Here is a 14,914-nt window from a genome sequence, read left to right as displayed (position 1 = left end):
GGTGAGGAGGCAGAAAAAGAAAGAGAGGAAAGAGCAGGGAGGAGGCGAGGAGAGGGAGAGATGGAGGGAGGGGAAGGCGAGTCAGGAGGGGGAGAGAGCCAGAGCGAGAACAGAGAGAAGGGCTTGAAATCAATTTGATTCAATAACAGTAACATTTCTACAAAGACTCCATGTTTTTTTTTTACACAAAACACTCTGAAGACTGCTGTGTCACTTTAGCCTTCTCTCCTGAGGTGACTTTTCCCTCCGCAGTTGACCTGCAGTAGAAATCAGGCGACCGTGCTGCTGCCATGTGTGTGTAAACATTTGTGTACTGCATCTCTGTCAACACCATGGGGGATATGTTCGTGTCTAAGTTGGTAGATGTGTGCAGGTTTGTGTGTGTGTGTGGGGGGGGGCATTCACACCAGCTCCAGCCTTTCTTCATTCTCATGCATAGTTAAAACCTCCGCTATAACTCTATCTTGGTCATGACTAGCCTCGGGTGGTCCACCACTGATAACATTATTTATTAAACAGCTTAACTTTTTTCATCTCGCCTGCTGCAGCTGCTGCTGTGGAGGAAATGCGACTTCCTGCTTCTCAGTGGCTCCTCTTAACTTCCACTCAAATCCAAAAAAAAGGTAAACAGCAAAACCAAGAACAACACAGGGTGAACATTGGTTTAACTCGGAGGGCACAAACTTAAATGAAGCCGTTTTCTTTTAGTGCTACAAATGTGGAAAACCCAGACGAGTTCAGCTCCTGATGTGAAAGGTTTAGCATTCGATCAACTGGGCTGCAACTACTGATTATTTCTATTAACAGTGAATCTGTGGATTATTTTCCTGATTAAATCAATTTTAGTTTAGTCTAGAAAAGTGACATCTTCAAATTGCTAACCAACAGTCCAAAACCTGAAGACTCTTCATTTCCTATTAGAAATGACAAAAAAAAAACTGCAAATCCTTACATCTAAAAAGCTGGAACCAGTAAATGTTTGACATTTTTGCTTGAAAAATGACTGAAACGATGAATCGATTATCAAAACAGTGGGTGATTTAACATTCTTTCAAACCACCATTCGATCAATCCACTAATCGTTGCAGTTCTGTCGTTCAGCAGCTCTCATTGATCCGTGTCCAGTTGAAAATGCATTTAAAAACAGCCACAGGAGACTTCTCTCTGAGGTCACCCTTTCACGGCACAGTTTTGTCTAATGATCTGGACACTCACGAGGAAACGTGGGGAGAAATCAGCATCATCTCAAAGCCTACTTGGCCACTGCGATCTGGCCTCACATCTCCTTCCATCCAACACTTCACAGAGGTGGTTTTGGAGTGTGTGAAAGGCATGTTTCGGGATCATTTCTGTTACATTTTTCTGCTGAGGCGCCTGGAGGAAAATTGCTTGGGGACCATAAAGCCCTTGCAGGCAACCTTCACACCACATTAAAAGAAATCAATCAAGCCAGTAGTTGTTCTTGTGGTATAGCACACGAAACAGAGCCCTGATTTAAAGCATCTCCGGAAATAAAATTTCTACAGAAATTAGACTTCAGAAGGCTTTGCTGTGCATGAAGTCGATCTTTAAACTTGTACACGTTCACAGGGATTAATGTGGAAAAAAAGGCACCATCTGTGAGCTTAATTAGACTCTGTGCTGACTGCTGTGGATTTGACGGCTGTTAATGACTGGCTAAACTCACTGTGTGGAGGAATGGAGGATGCACAACAGGGGCAGGCCTCATAACGCACCGAGCGAAGGGAAGCTGAGGGGGAAATGTCTCTCTCTGCTGGGAGTTTGTCTCTCTCTTTCTGTCCATCACTCTACTTTCTATTATCTACCCTCATCCACCCAATCTTCCAGTGTTCTTCTCTCCGCCCCCCCTCTTTGCTCCCCTAACCTTCAGATGTCAGCATTGACGTCAAAATCAATTTCAGTATGTGGAATACTGCCAAGAGAGGGAGGCTTCAGACTCTGTATCTCTCTCTCTCTCTCTCTCTCTCACTGGCAACCTCTGCAATGCCCACTTTGTTTATTTTTTACCCATTGCACTATTTCTGTTCATGCTCTCCCCCTTTCCCCCCAAAATCTGCTGCTGTCTTTGTCCTTGGATGCTGCAGGTGGGCAAACAGATGCCTATAAGGGGAGCAGGGCTGTCACTGGTTCACTCAGCGATGACAATGATGATGAATGATGTGGATGATGGCTGACTAGACCGCCAGGACAAATACGGCCTAACGCAAGACAAACAACAGCAGTCGGCTACAAGCAATGGCACTGGACTGTGTGACTGAGGCACAGCGGGTCAACACTGACGCATTTCGGGTCATCAACTTTCTCACCCACATGTTGGCACAGCCTGGCCTGTTGTGAGAGGATGACACACCATATTTACCTGCAGTAAACTGCAGTGAGGATGTAACTTTGTCATGGGCCCTATAAACACAAAATGCCAATAAATGCCAATATAATACAGCACCTAATATTTCTAACAGCCAGTTTAGTCTAGTAGGTAAGATCCATATGAAGAAAATTGTGATTTGGGAAAAAATAATGCAGGCAAATGATGAAGTCGTCTCAAAAAACACTGGGATATGCCTTAATTATCGCTGTATTATAAAGCAGTTAAAAATTCAAAACACTTCCATGAGATTTTTCCAACAGGCCTAATGAAAAGCAACATCCCCATTTCCCTTGTGAGCGCTCACCTCTCTGTCCGCTCTCCACTCTGCAGGTTGAAAAGCAGAGAAGGGACGATCTTGTCCATGTGTTGAGGGTCCCAGATGTTGGCCTGCAGCTCATCGTTCACTGTCTTCCTCACCACACCCTGCAGGCCCTTGATACCTGCCATGCGGATCCTGCAGGTAACATTCACAGAGACATCATTTGATTGGTAACTGAATCTATAAATGGCCGATTATATTTAGGAAATCATATTTTTGTCTCGTTTTCAGTCTGTATCCCTCTGTGTTCGGCTGCTACCCTTCAATTATGCAAAGTTATATTTAACTGTTCAAAGCTGCCACTTTGTCTATTTTCAGCAAACAACAAAGATGAAAACAAGACTGCTTTTAAAGGATTTGTTTAAGAAGATATTAAAAAATGCCCAGGGGGGCAGTGCTAGTCTAAAAAAGGACTTCCTGAAGCAGTCTAAAAACAGCAGTTGCTGAATAATTCTGCCTCTAGCTCAATCGAGCATCTGTCCACTCACTTGGTGCGGATGTCAGGGTCCTCGTAGCTGGAGTGGCACATCTCACTGAAGCGTGACACAAAGAAGTCATAGCTGCGGTGGTACGATGGCGTGTCCTCTTCTATGTTGGCAAACTTCACAAACTGAGAGGGGAGGAAAAAGAAAAGAAAACACATTTTCACGTCAAACTGAACCTCTACGGCTCCAGAGGTTTACAGCAATAAGCCAAGTCCTCAAAAGGCAGAGTTTATTAAGAGTTTATTTTGCATTTGCTGAATGGTGAATATCTTCTAAATTAAAGTCAAACTGCAGCGCCGTAACATCTCATTAGGAGTGAAAAGCACAGGGCAGAGGGGGGGGCTCTCCCACTGGGCCAGAAAATGTCACCATTTAGACACGCTGACATTTAGCCTCGCAACATTCTCCAATTAATAAATTATGGACTGGATTACTTTAGAACCGTAACAGAAAGGATACTACCTGAAGCAAGAATTATATAACGAACAATCGGTGGAGCAGATGGTAATTAAAATACATAAATTACCCTTTCAAAAGTACAGGCTGGATGAGTGCAGTAATTCAAAATGCAAGGCTAAGAAGAGGAGAGTTTATGTAAAAAATGTAAAAGACGCCCCTTGTCGATCTATTTCCTGTGCACAAAATTAGTGTTTGGAGTGGTTTTGAAATTAAATGGAGTACCCTTGAACAAATTAAATGAAGTGAACCGATAACTGCTCTTGTGATGCTACTCAGCTGCGGCAGTAAATTTCTACAGCAGTTGATACCTTAAACCTGCCCGGCATTAGTGCCAGTAATACTGGGTAGCTTCGAGAAATCAATGTATCATCTCTGTGTCTGCTGAGAGGAAACTCTCTATCTGATTGAAAGCTTTAAGAACAGCGTCTGAAACCACAGGCGATGGAGGGATGAGATTATAAATGTTTTTGTTCCAACCAAAGGCGACATCAGGAGAAAGTAACCCCTGCCCTCAGCCTTGTCTGCCACAGCCATTCATATACTGTAAGCAACGGCAAGTTGACAGGAACACTAACTCTGGTACTGCTGTGTTGAAGAGCTGGCTTGTGTTAGAAAGGGCTCTGCAGGACGAGGTTTTAGGTCAGTGAAACGACGTGTGAGGAAACCTGCGGGGCTTGAGTCGTGTGGCGATAAACTCTGTAATCTGCTGCTATCACCTCTCTTCAACACAGGTTCAGATGAGCTATACAGTTTACACCAAGAGGGAAAGATGCCATGTCTGTCTTCACAATCCTCACTAACAGGCACTGTGATGCATTATTAATTACATAATATGGCCTTGCATTTGCCCTAAATACGCCGCATGTGCAAGGGAGATTGATAGCACAAAGATTATGAGAGAGAAGTCGGCGTGTCTCGTCAATCTGTGTGGATGACTGCAGCACTTTGCCAGTGTGGTCTGCAGCTAATCTGATTTCCTTTATGTGTCCTCTGCTGACCCCGGCGATAGCGCTGATAGCTGCTCCCCACATCAGAGGACACTCATCACTCACGCTCCCTCTGCCCACCACTCTCTTGCTGAGCTCTGATCTTCCTCAAATACTGACATACTGTTTACCTCAAGGTTAACATCTTTCACTTTGTGCCATCACATCAGCAAAGTAAATGCGCCCTGCCAACTTCTGATTAGATAATACCTCTAAATCCACTGAAATGGGCTCAATCTGATGCAACAGAAAGGCACATCAGACACACATTAGGGACCAACAGTTTGAGGATGTGGGTATTTATCTAAATTTATACTAGCAAAACAACCTGCCTTAGCTACTTTATGTTTCTTGTGACTAGGGTTTAATCTCAGGAAACGGGATTCCCAGGAATACCAGAAATACAAGAAAACAGGAAAACCTTTTTTTTTGTTTGTTTGTTTTTTTACATTTCATATTGAAATATATTTAGGAAATATGCACGCCTACAACTTTCATAAACACATGCCAACAGCTGTGCGCATGTGCCAGTGGAACATGCTCATTGTAATCAATAAACACATTCGACAGGACGGCGAATCTCAAGGCAGCACTGAAGACAGACAGCCATAGTCTGAAAAAACCACCCAAAATCTCGCACCAAGTGAGAGGGAGCTTTTTCAGATTAATTGTGAACGATCGGTGACTTTACTTTACTCTTTTTTCTACGCTGCACCCTGACTTTCACTCCTCTCCCGATATTTTCACATCTCACTCTGTGAATTGAGGATTTATTTTGACCAAACCAGAGTCGGCGGTGATTGTTGGAACAGTGGAAAGTTTACGTTGTTTCGAGTTTGAATGGAGTGTGTTTGACAATGATAAAATTACTGTTTCTGTAAATGGAGTCTGGTTGCTTTAGCCAGAGTGGTACAGTGGCAGTTTCTGGTTAAACAAACAGGATCTTACCCTTTAGCCATAGTAGGGATGTCAGAAACAGATGTACATTAACTGCATGCAAAGGGATTACATTGCAGCCAGTTTCATGGCTGCCAGGTGCAGCACTCTCACTCAATACCGGACCAATTTCAAAAGTTATTGCTTCCATTAGTCACTCCAACACACACAAAAAAAACATGGGAAAATATGGTCCATAACACTCATTTGTCCCAGACACTGAAATCACCCAGGACTGGCTTTTCGGAATGGAAACTCTGTGCAGAATCAGTCTCAGCTTGATATACAGTCAAATATCACTTCCATGAGGATCAGCAGACAGATCACAAGCAATGACCTTGGCATTTCATATTCCTCACAGCCAAGCTGTAGCTGAAGTTATACTTTAAATTATAATCAAATTATATCTGCTATGACAATTTCAATGTTTGTTTGCTGATCTGTGAATTGTTCTTTTTCTATTTTTTTTTAACTTCCTGACAAAGCAGCCGGTATAATTCGAATTTGCAGCTTGTGGCTTCAGCATTTAACTGAAACTGTACATTTTTTGCAAAACTACAATAGATTAAATCACACAGACAGGAAGTTGGACAGTGCATTTACTGTCTGCGTGAAAAAGTTCTACGCCAAAAGTTCAAGACTTATGAAGTTAAATACATCACTTGATTTGCTTGTTCTAATGTTTGCCACACAATAGCTACACAAAATGCAATTCATCATAAAGGAAGCCACCAGGTTGTATCTGATGGACCCTTTAAACTAGTAACGTGATCCTGGAAACTCACAGAGTTGGTTCCTAGGATCTGCAGGCTGGGTTTGTCAGACTCGAGCAGCTTGCGCACCATCTTGAGGAAACTCTCCACAAACAGGTTGATGCTCTGACAGTGGCACGCCATCAGCAGCTGGTCCAGGGCTTCCATGGCTATGCACACATACCTGAAGAGGCGGGGCAAGAGACACAGAAACATCTGGATGACGCTGTTAACCCTGCTGGCAAATATAATGTGTGTCTGGATTTCATATATGGATAACAATAAAATAAATGCATATAGTCTAACTGTCTACATGCACACAGCAACAGGAATGAAAACATGTTAAGACAAACTCCGGTGACTGAGCAGATGTCAGCTGGACTCCGCCAAGTGAAAATTTAATCTGTACAGGCTGTTTGCATTGCCGAGAACCATCACAGTGCATCCTAGCCATGAGTCATAAAAGACAACAACTTCTGCAGCACATAAAGTAAGAACAGAGTGTACAAAAACATCACCGTCAGTGAACCTACGCTGGCCGTGTTATTTTTGTTCTGTCTATGTGGTTTCGACTTCTTCCAAGGATTCTGAGCTTTATAGTGTTGAATTCAAAACAGTTGAGTTAACATGTGGCACAGAATAAATAATATAGTATTTGTCAGGGCAGAGGCAGCTGAAATGTTTTTCAAGAGATCGTTCTGAATGCCGACTGACTGGTGATGCTCACCCGTATCTGTGTCGGGCCACATCCCTCGACAATCTCTCAGACAGGTAAGCTCCGATACGGTCGAGCTTCTCCGGAGCTGACAGGGCGTAGAATGTCAGCTTTTCCATGTTGGCTTTCACCAGCCCATCCTAAGGGGGGGACAGAGGGAGACAGAAAGCGTGAGGAAAAACAACATAAAGAAAGTAAGAAAGTTTGAGGTTCTCACTCAGACGGTTTAGTCACTTCCAGGTCAGAGGAGATGTGCTGTACATGAGGCTGGCATGTCCAATAAACAAAGCTGGTTAAGACAAAAAAAGCAACCTGAGCCAATCTAGTATTATTCTTACTGAAGCATGTACTACTCAAAACCCAAATTCTAAGAATATAAGTAGATCACAAAGTTTCACCTCATACTTTCCCCCCTTGACCTACTTTGCTGCTCTTCAGCCTGGTCAGAGGGGAGGAGGGAGCTAAAAACATCTATCGTCCATTGAGATCCTGTTTACATTCCAGACATGCAGTTCCAAAAAGAACAGAACGCCGGGTAAACACTGTTTTCTTTCTGTAAAACGGTCACATTCGATGAGACTGTGATGTGAAGGAGACATGAGGACTGGCAGAATTTGTTTGGGTTTTTATTGGAGTTCACTCTTAAGTACCCTGTACATAGCTATGTAAGGCAAAGTGACTCTAAAAATACTAACTGTAATACATGGGCCAAATATCATTCATCATTCATCACAAAGAATCCCAGCAAGAAAGCATTTGTGCAGTGTTGGAGAAGAACAGGTCAGGCCGACATGCTCTGACGTAAAGCAGACTGATGCAACGATGGCTTCATGATAACTACCTCTCCTCTGATCTTGTTTAGGTTTGGATTTGATGAGTCAGATATTGCTCTATGAAGGTTTATTAGAATAAATGTTGTAGACACGGTGACTTATCAGAGAAGCTGAATATATTCATCTTATGTTACACGCAGTTCTCATAGAATCTGTATAATCCATGATCGTTCTAGTCTACAATATGAATATTACTTGTTTAATTCTTCAGTATGAGGATTCTTAAAACCCTTATATGCCTTATGCCTTATATGAAAATGTAAATGAAAGTAATATGGAGGCTAAACCATAGCAGCAGCATCATTTGGCAATCACATGAGGCCTATATAGCATTCATTAATAGGCTATCCTGTCGTATAGAAGAACACGTATTAAGCTAACAATCATTAGAAGCTGGATAAAAGCTGAATATATTGGTCTGATAGCAATTTATTAAATCCGGATTGGATCGAACAGGATGTGAGTGTTTCTGTGACTTTCTGTACAGACTGACTGCAGCTTCTTGTCACTGCCCCTGCTGCCGCCACCTGCTCAAAGCACAGCTCATCTGAAATGAGTCTTCCATGAAAAATGCCTATTACCATACATGCAGGAGGGTGTAAGCAGCACTGCTGGTCAAACACTGTGCTTAAGTTTGTCTGAAGGTCTGTCTGTAGCTTTATGTCAGACAGCATCAATCGGCTGCTTTCACGGCAGATATTTTGACATGTTGCAGCAGGAAACACACAGGTGTAATTAACATTAACAATGGCTGCCTTATTTAGTTTAAGTTATTTTCCAGCTCCTTGGTCTTGCTATCGTGCATGCCCGCTCATTAGCATGGCTTCCTGGTACACTTAAATTAAACTGGGGCCTCATTAATTTGTGCTTTTCCTGCAAGGACAAGTCAAAATGTCTGCTGCAGAAAAAGGGCGTATTCCTCTCATCAGAAGGTTATTTTGGAGATCAGCACAGGGAGACAGCTCTGCTTCTCTAAAACATCCTGTGGCTGGAATCCATTATCGATTACACCGCCAGAATATTGCAGCTGGCTATAAAACACCCTCCAGCTGAAAAGCTGATTTCTGGCTTTTGTTCATTAGAGTCAATCATTTTGTAGTTCTGTAGACTCACACTGCAGGCTACTGTAGAGTGTTAACGGAGTAAATCAAGGAACGTCCAAGAGACTCTTTGCAGTCACTTCCTCTCCGATAAACTTTAATCACTCCCAATACAATTTAAAACTAGCAGTGTACACACTACTGTGGGGACATTTTGTGCGTGCAGGAGACACACACAGCCCCTTTAAGCCCCTTACCATTAATTGTCTGGGAGAAAAACCGAGACACAAAAAAAATGTACACACTACCACACACTCACACAGTGTGGCACAATTCTGAGTAAATGTTCTCAGACACCTTCATTATTCCCAAGCTGCTGGGATACAGTTAGTTACAGTCACAGCAGCTTGGAGCCAAACTTGGAAGTCATTTTTGGGAGCACAATGAGCAGGTGCATGTGCAGGCACACATGGAAAACAGAGGAATTAGATCAGTGTGTTCTAGTATGCCCAGTGCATTGCAGTTTTGGCCACAGACCTGACAGGTAAAGTGGGTTACTGCAGAAGCACAGAGGCACTCATGAAAGGTTTCCTCTGCAACAAATCAGCTCCTCCTTTTCCACCCAAATTAATTCTGTTTATGAGTCATCTGTATCAGATCTCAGTTATAATCTGAGAAAATGGAAGCGAAGATGAGGTCTGTGGTTTGATACCAACAGCTTTGAAGAAGAAGGTTAGGTATGGAGGTGGTACAGAGTTTTCTTATCACATCTACCTCACCCTTCTTAAGTCGAAGACAATATCATAACACAGTGTTTATATTTACCTGCCAAGGGACTGCAGATGGAAAGCTTCCAGCTAAATCTGGTACAGGGCATTATTTCTCACAATTTCTTCTCACATTTTTGAAACATGTACTGTTCCTGCATAAATTAAACTTAATAACCTAGTTGTTTAGATAACAACTGCTTTACCAATAATGAACCAACTGCAATAGAAATATCCACCCAATTTCTGTACACAATCTTAGAGAAGACAGGGGAATAGTTATCAACTTCAGACAAAAGACGCACATGTTTGGGTTAGGGGAGGCATTGCTAAAGAAGCAGAAAGTGTCACTTGAGCTTCTCACCTCTGGGTCTTCTGGGAAGATGTTGTCTACCAGTCTCTTGTACCGGGGCCTGAGTGCCCCGCAACAACCACAAACCCCTGAAGAAGAGAGATGAGGAGGAAGACAAAAGAAAGACAGAGAGAATGAGAGAGATATGGTCAATTAGGCTTATGCAGCATTACCGACAGAAAGAAAAATAAGAAACATATCTTCTTTTCTCGTCTCTTCTCTGTCATTTGTCTGTTCTGTGTAAATGAAAGAACACAGTGCCTACGTAGTAAGTTATGTCTTAATTCAGCCACTTGCTCCAAAGATAAAATCAGAGACGCTACAGACTGTAGGTAGGGTTAAGATCGCTGATAGCAAATAAACATCTGCCACTGATTACACATTTAATGAACCATGGGATGCTAATTTGTCAATCACTTGTGATATACCGTGATTCTAGGGCAGAAACTAATAATGACTTCACATTGATAACATACTGTCACAGAGGGAGTGGTAGAAAATTAAGTGCTTGAAAAACAAGTCATACAAAATGCATGTCTGTAGCTGTGTAACGCAATGAAAACACAGCTGCAGCTAGTCAAATAAGAATAGGTAAGCTAACAAGCAAATACTGATAACAATCTCTTCAGGGTCTTATTGAAGCCAGCACTTCAATACAAATGCTCATGGTTACTTCCATTACTGTAGGAGCAGTTGTCTAGCCTGCTTGTGACAGGTAAAAAACAATTAGCTGAGGTGTGAAGAAAGCAGGGTATTTCCTAGGGAGCTGCTGAATATGGAAAGACAAGACAGACTGGCACAGCTCCACCAATAGTTTTCACTGTACCAAGAAAACACAGCTAGCATAGGCAAAAATGCATACTCAAAACATACTGAAGTTGAAAGCTTGAATTAAAATCACCAATGTCGGTACTGGGTTGATGCTTGGAGCTTCTGGTAAACAGAAGCTTTGCTAAGTGATGGTAATTCTGTGCAAAGACATTTAAGTGGAGCCAGATATGGAAAGAGTGTGGTCACAAGACAATTACAGCCACAACAATGTTGCTCAGATGATAAAACACAGACAGACAGACAGACAGACAGACAGACAGACGCACACACACACATACACACATACACACACAGAATCTCTCAAAATGCTATCAAGTCTTGAAGAGATGGTGCAACACACTGAACATGATTTTTCTGAGTTTGCATTGAGGAGAAATCACACAGTGAAGAGAGAGCTGGATTCTGATTGGTTGAGGGAATTCAGCAGTGGTGAGTCATAAGGGGACCCTGGGAGAATGAAGAAACAGGGAAAAAAGGGATAACCTCCAAAAACCCAATATGAATAATTTAACCCCACATGCAGCTCTGCATAACAATTATTATTATCTTCCTGCTTACATCAAACAAGGACATGTATGATTAGGAGTCACAACAGGTAATGACAAAAAAGTAGGTCATTACGGTGTCAGCAATGCAGTAAAGTTTAATGAAGAATTTGATAGCCTGACACTTCAACACATGCAAGACAAAAGCAGAACAATCTGCAAAGAAACAGCTTTTCCTTCCTTCCTTCCTCCTAACATCATTTTCCTTCTTTCTATTCTCTCAAAGGAAAAATGTGTCATGATTCATTCATCTAGTTGCTCTTACAGACTGAAGCCTTTTTTTTGCTGATGTGGCACCAAAACCCCCTTCTGAGAGCACACTGACCAGACACTAAAAAGATTACCAGCTGCCCAATTTGCCACCCCATCCCTCACAGCATACTGTATCCAACATACAGCAGATCCTCTTTAATGCACCACCAGACATGTATAAGAACTCTGATGAACACTGCTCACAATATGAGACACTCAGCTTCCTACAGGGAGGAGACTGCCCAAACCAGCTGCTCACTAGTGCTGCACATCCTAAAAATCACAAAATTCATTTCCTCAATACAAAATGGACCATCTAGGCACATTTCATACTGACGATGGTGGCAATCAGCTGCCACATGCCTGACTCACAAATGCAAATGGCTAGAATGAGTCCGGTTATAACAACACTTTGCAAGGCACACAACAACCTAGTTTCCTGTGCAATACAGTTGATTTCCTAATGATGTACATACAATCATAGTTAACAGAAAAAAATTAAACAATTTAAACAAAAAACATCTGAAATAAAGTAAGAATGAGGAGCAAACAAACACATGCAACAATCCCAGATCCTTGCAGTATAAGGAATGTAAATGTGACTCTAAGTCCAGTGAGTGAACTGAGGAGCTATACAATTTGCCTCTTATTCACCCATTCACACACTGATGGCAGCAGGTTCCCAATCTGGACTGACCATCAGAAGCCATTTGGGGTTCAGTGCCTGGTCTAAAGACAACTTGACATGCAGACCGGTGGAGCTGGAGAGTGGACAACCCACTCTCCCTCCTGAGCCAAAGCTATCCCAATAATACTCCCTTCTCTGGGCTACGTTACTACATTCATAAGCCTTGTGGTATTATCAGTGACCTGCACCTGGAAGGAGGGCAGGCAGCACAGGCAGGATGTCCTTTTAAAGCCTTTTAATAGAGTAAAAGGCCTTTTTAGTGTGTTGACCACTTAAAAGTCTGTGTTTCAAGGTCCCTGTCTGCTCTCTAAAAGTTCTGCTGAAGTCCGCAGCAGGAGCTCTGCTGGAGCTCAGGCTTATCTCTAAGAGCTGCATGTCTATTCATAGTGCTGCTCCTCTCTCCTCCATCACTTCAAACACTAATGAGGCGTCTGCACCCCTCCCTCCCTCTGTCCCTTCCTGCTGCACCCACCCAACCTCCCTTTACCACCTTCTCTCATCGTCGCTGTATTGGCCCGGGGCCTGAGTGTAGGAGTCGCTGATGAATTAATGAAAATGCAGCAGGTCCCAAGTGTAGAGAGGAAAGGGTGGAGGACAAAGAGCGACAGAGACACAGGCAGTGAAAGAGAAAGAGAGACAGGATGGAAGTGCGAAGGGGGAGGTGGACTGTGATGCATGGAATGAGTCACAGATTAGTGCTACTTATTGCATCTTCTCTGTCCAGTACAAATCTGGCCTGTCCTCTCTGTCAGCAGTAGAGAGAAGAGATTTTTTGGGAAGAGTAGAGAGAATGGTAGCCTGGGAAACATTTTTGTTTTGTTTTTCACAGGGAAAACTTTAGTAGTGCTACTGTGCCAAAAATTTTTTAACAGCTCGGTGGGTGTAGCAATTTACATATTATTCCATACCCCTGTGGTGCACCGCAGGCACCTGCGTTTCCCATTGTGATTGGTAATAAGCAAATAATTCTCTTCATAGGTAATGTTCTATACCTTTTCATTTTTTAGTGGAACCTTAAAGTTTCTGCTTGTTTTTTTTAGATAAGCTGGTAGGCCAATTGCAAGCAGTGTTAATATAAATTTGATGATAATAATTAATGCTAATGGACCAAACAACGACTTGACCACTGACTTCAAAATTTGCTGCAATACCACACTTATGTTGGAAATTACTCCAGCTGCCTCACTGCCACTCCAAGCCAATACTGTATCGTTCCAGAGCTGTGTTGTGTTTGTGTAAACAAAAAAGGGGGTTGTTTCATGTTCCTGGTGTTGGTAATGGTGGGTTCGTATGGAAAAAGCTAAGAGAGAGGAACAAGGTGGGTGGACAAGAATTTGGATGACAGCGGTGTAAAGCACACATAGGGGGTCTCACGACATCCACCCACTCTGCATGGCAAACTGACAACACATTTAGGGGCTGGACACTGAGCTCCCCCGCGGTTCCATACACTCACACATGAGCCCACACACAAACATGCATGCACACACATGCACCAAAGAGGATGACACAGAGGAACAATGAATTACTGGTTATGGGTAGACAGAAAGAGAAATTAAAGAGAAGGTGGACATCTCTGCAGCCTCGTGCACCAGAGCTGGGAACTTTAGCCGGTGTGATGTCTCTTACTTACTTCACTGAATGGATAGTAACCAACACATCCACGCAGAATGAATTGATATGTGCATATGTGTACACATGCAAAGGGTCTCCACGCCTCAAATCACCACAGCAAGGAGCCAGCCAATCACAATGCTATTTTTGTCCTTATAACAATGGGTTGGTGCATTAACAGATTACACTCTCCATTTCCCCCCGGATGTCAGCTTAACATTTCCACTTCAGGGACAGTGAGAGAGAGATAGAGAGGAGAGAAAAAATGCATGCTGAAGTGACAATGAATAATAGGAGAAAACAAAAAAAAACACACACAACTCTGAAAGACATGTTTGTGCATGATAATATTTAAAAAAAACCTTCACACACAAACACAGCCAAGTGTTATTATGAGTACTGCTCTGTGGGTTGCACATGTCAGCACAGGACAACACCACAAACCAAAAAAGTTCTGGATTAACTTGTGAGACAAATTTAATTTATATAAAGGGATTTAGTGGTGAACCTAATTAAACACACACACACACACACACACACACACACACACACACACACACACACACACACACACACAGACACTTGAGGTAGCATGTGACAAGAAGCCCAGAGCATCTTGTAGTGTCGTATCTGCACCTGCTGTCCCAAAGCTGCTCTGTTGTACCAGGAGTCACATGGCTGACAAGAGAGGGTAAATATAGTCCTGATGCCCTGCAAGGAGAATATTAAACACACTTTGGATCCGTGTGTGTATGAGTATATTTATGCAGCTGACAGAGAGACCGAACCATCAATACACATTTAGACCTCACCTTCACCTGGGGTTAATGCAAAGCACTGGTTTTACAGGCCACAGTCACGAGTACTTATACAAAAACCAGCAGCACACGGTGTACAGTCTGTCGCCACCTCCATGCTGCAAATGCATCTACCTGTGCAAAACACATGACA

General features: G+C 42.7%; 1 protein-coding gene across 4 annotated transcripts in view; it reads right to left on the bottom strand.

The window, feature by feature from the left end:
- The window catches only part of LOC143336783 (protein EFR3 homolog B), a 30,147-nt gene that overhangs the window by 9,664 nt on the left and 5,569 nt on the right, over positions 1–14,914 (bottom strand). For all 4 annotated transcript variants that reach the window (XM_076757114.1, XM_076757111.1, XM_076757115.1 and 1 more), the window contains 5 exons: positions 10,046–10,122; positions 7,054–7,181; positions 6,360–6,510; positions 3,197–3,318; positions 2,694–2,843 (listed from right to left, as the gene is read on the bottom strand). In XM_076757114.1, the coding sequence (XP_076613229.1) occupies positions 2,694–2,843; positions 3,197–3,318; positions 6,360–6,510; positions 7,054–7,181; positions 10,046–10,122 (628 nt within the window). The remainder of the gene's footprint in view (positions 1–2,693; positions 2,844–3,196; positions 3,319–6,359; positions 6,511–7,053; positions 7,182–10,045; positions 10,123–14,914) is intronic.

This window comes from Chaetodon auriga, chromosome 18, assembly GCF_051107435.1.
Source record: "Chaetodon auriga isolate fChaAug3 chromosome 18, fChaAug3.hap1, whole genome shotgun sequence".
NCBI lineage: Eukaryota > Metazoa > Chordata > Actinopteri > Chaetodontiformes > Chaetodontidae > Chaetodon > Chaetodon auriga.
The sequence above is the reverse complement of the archived record's forward strand: the minus strand, read 5'-3'. Positions and strand labels throughout refer to the sequence as shown.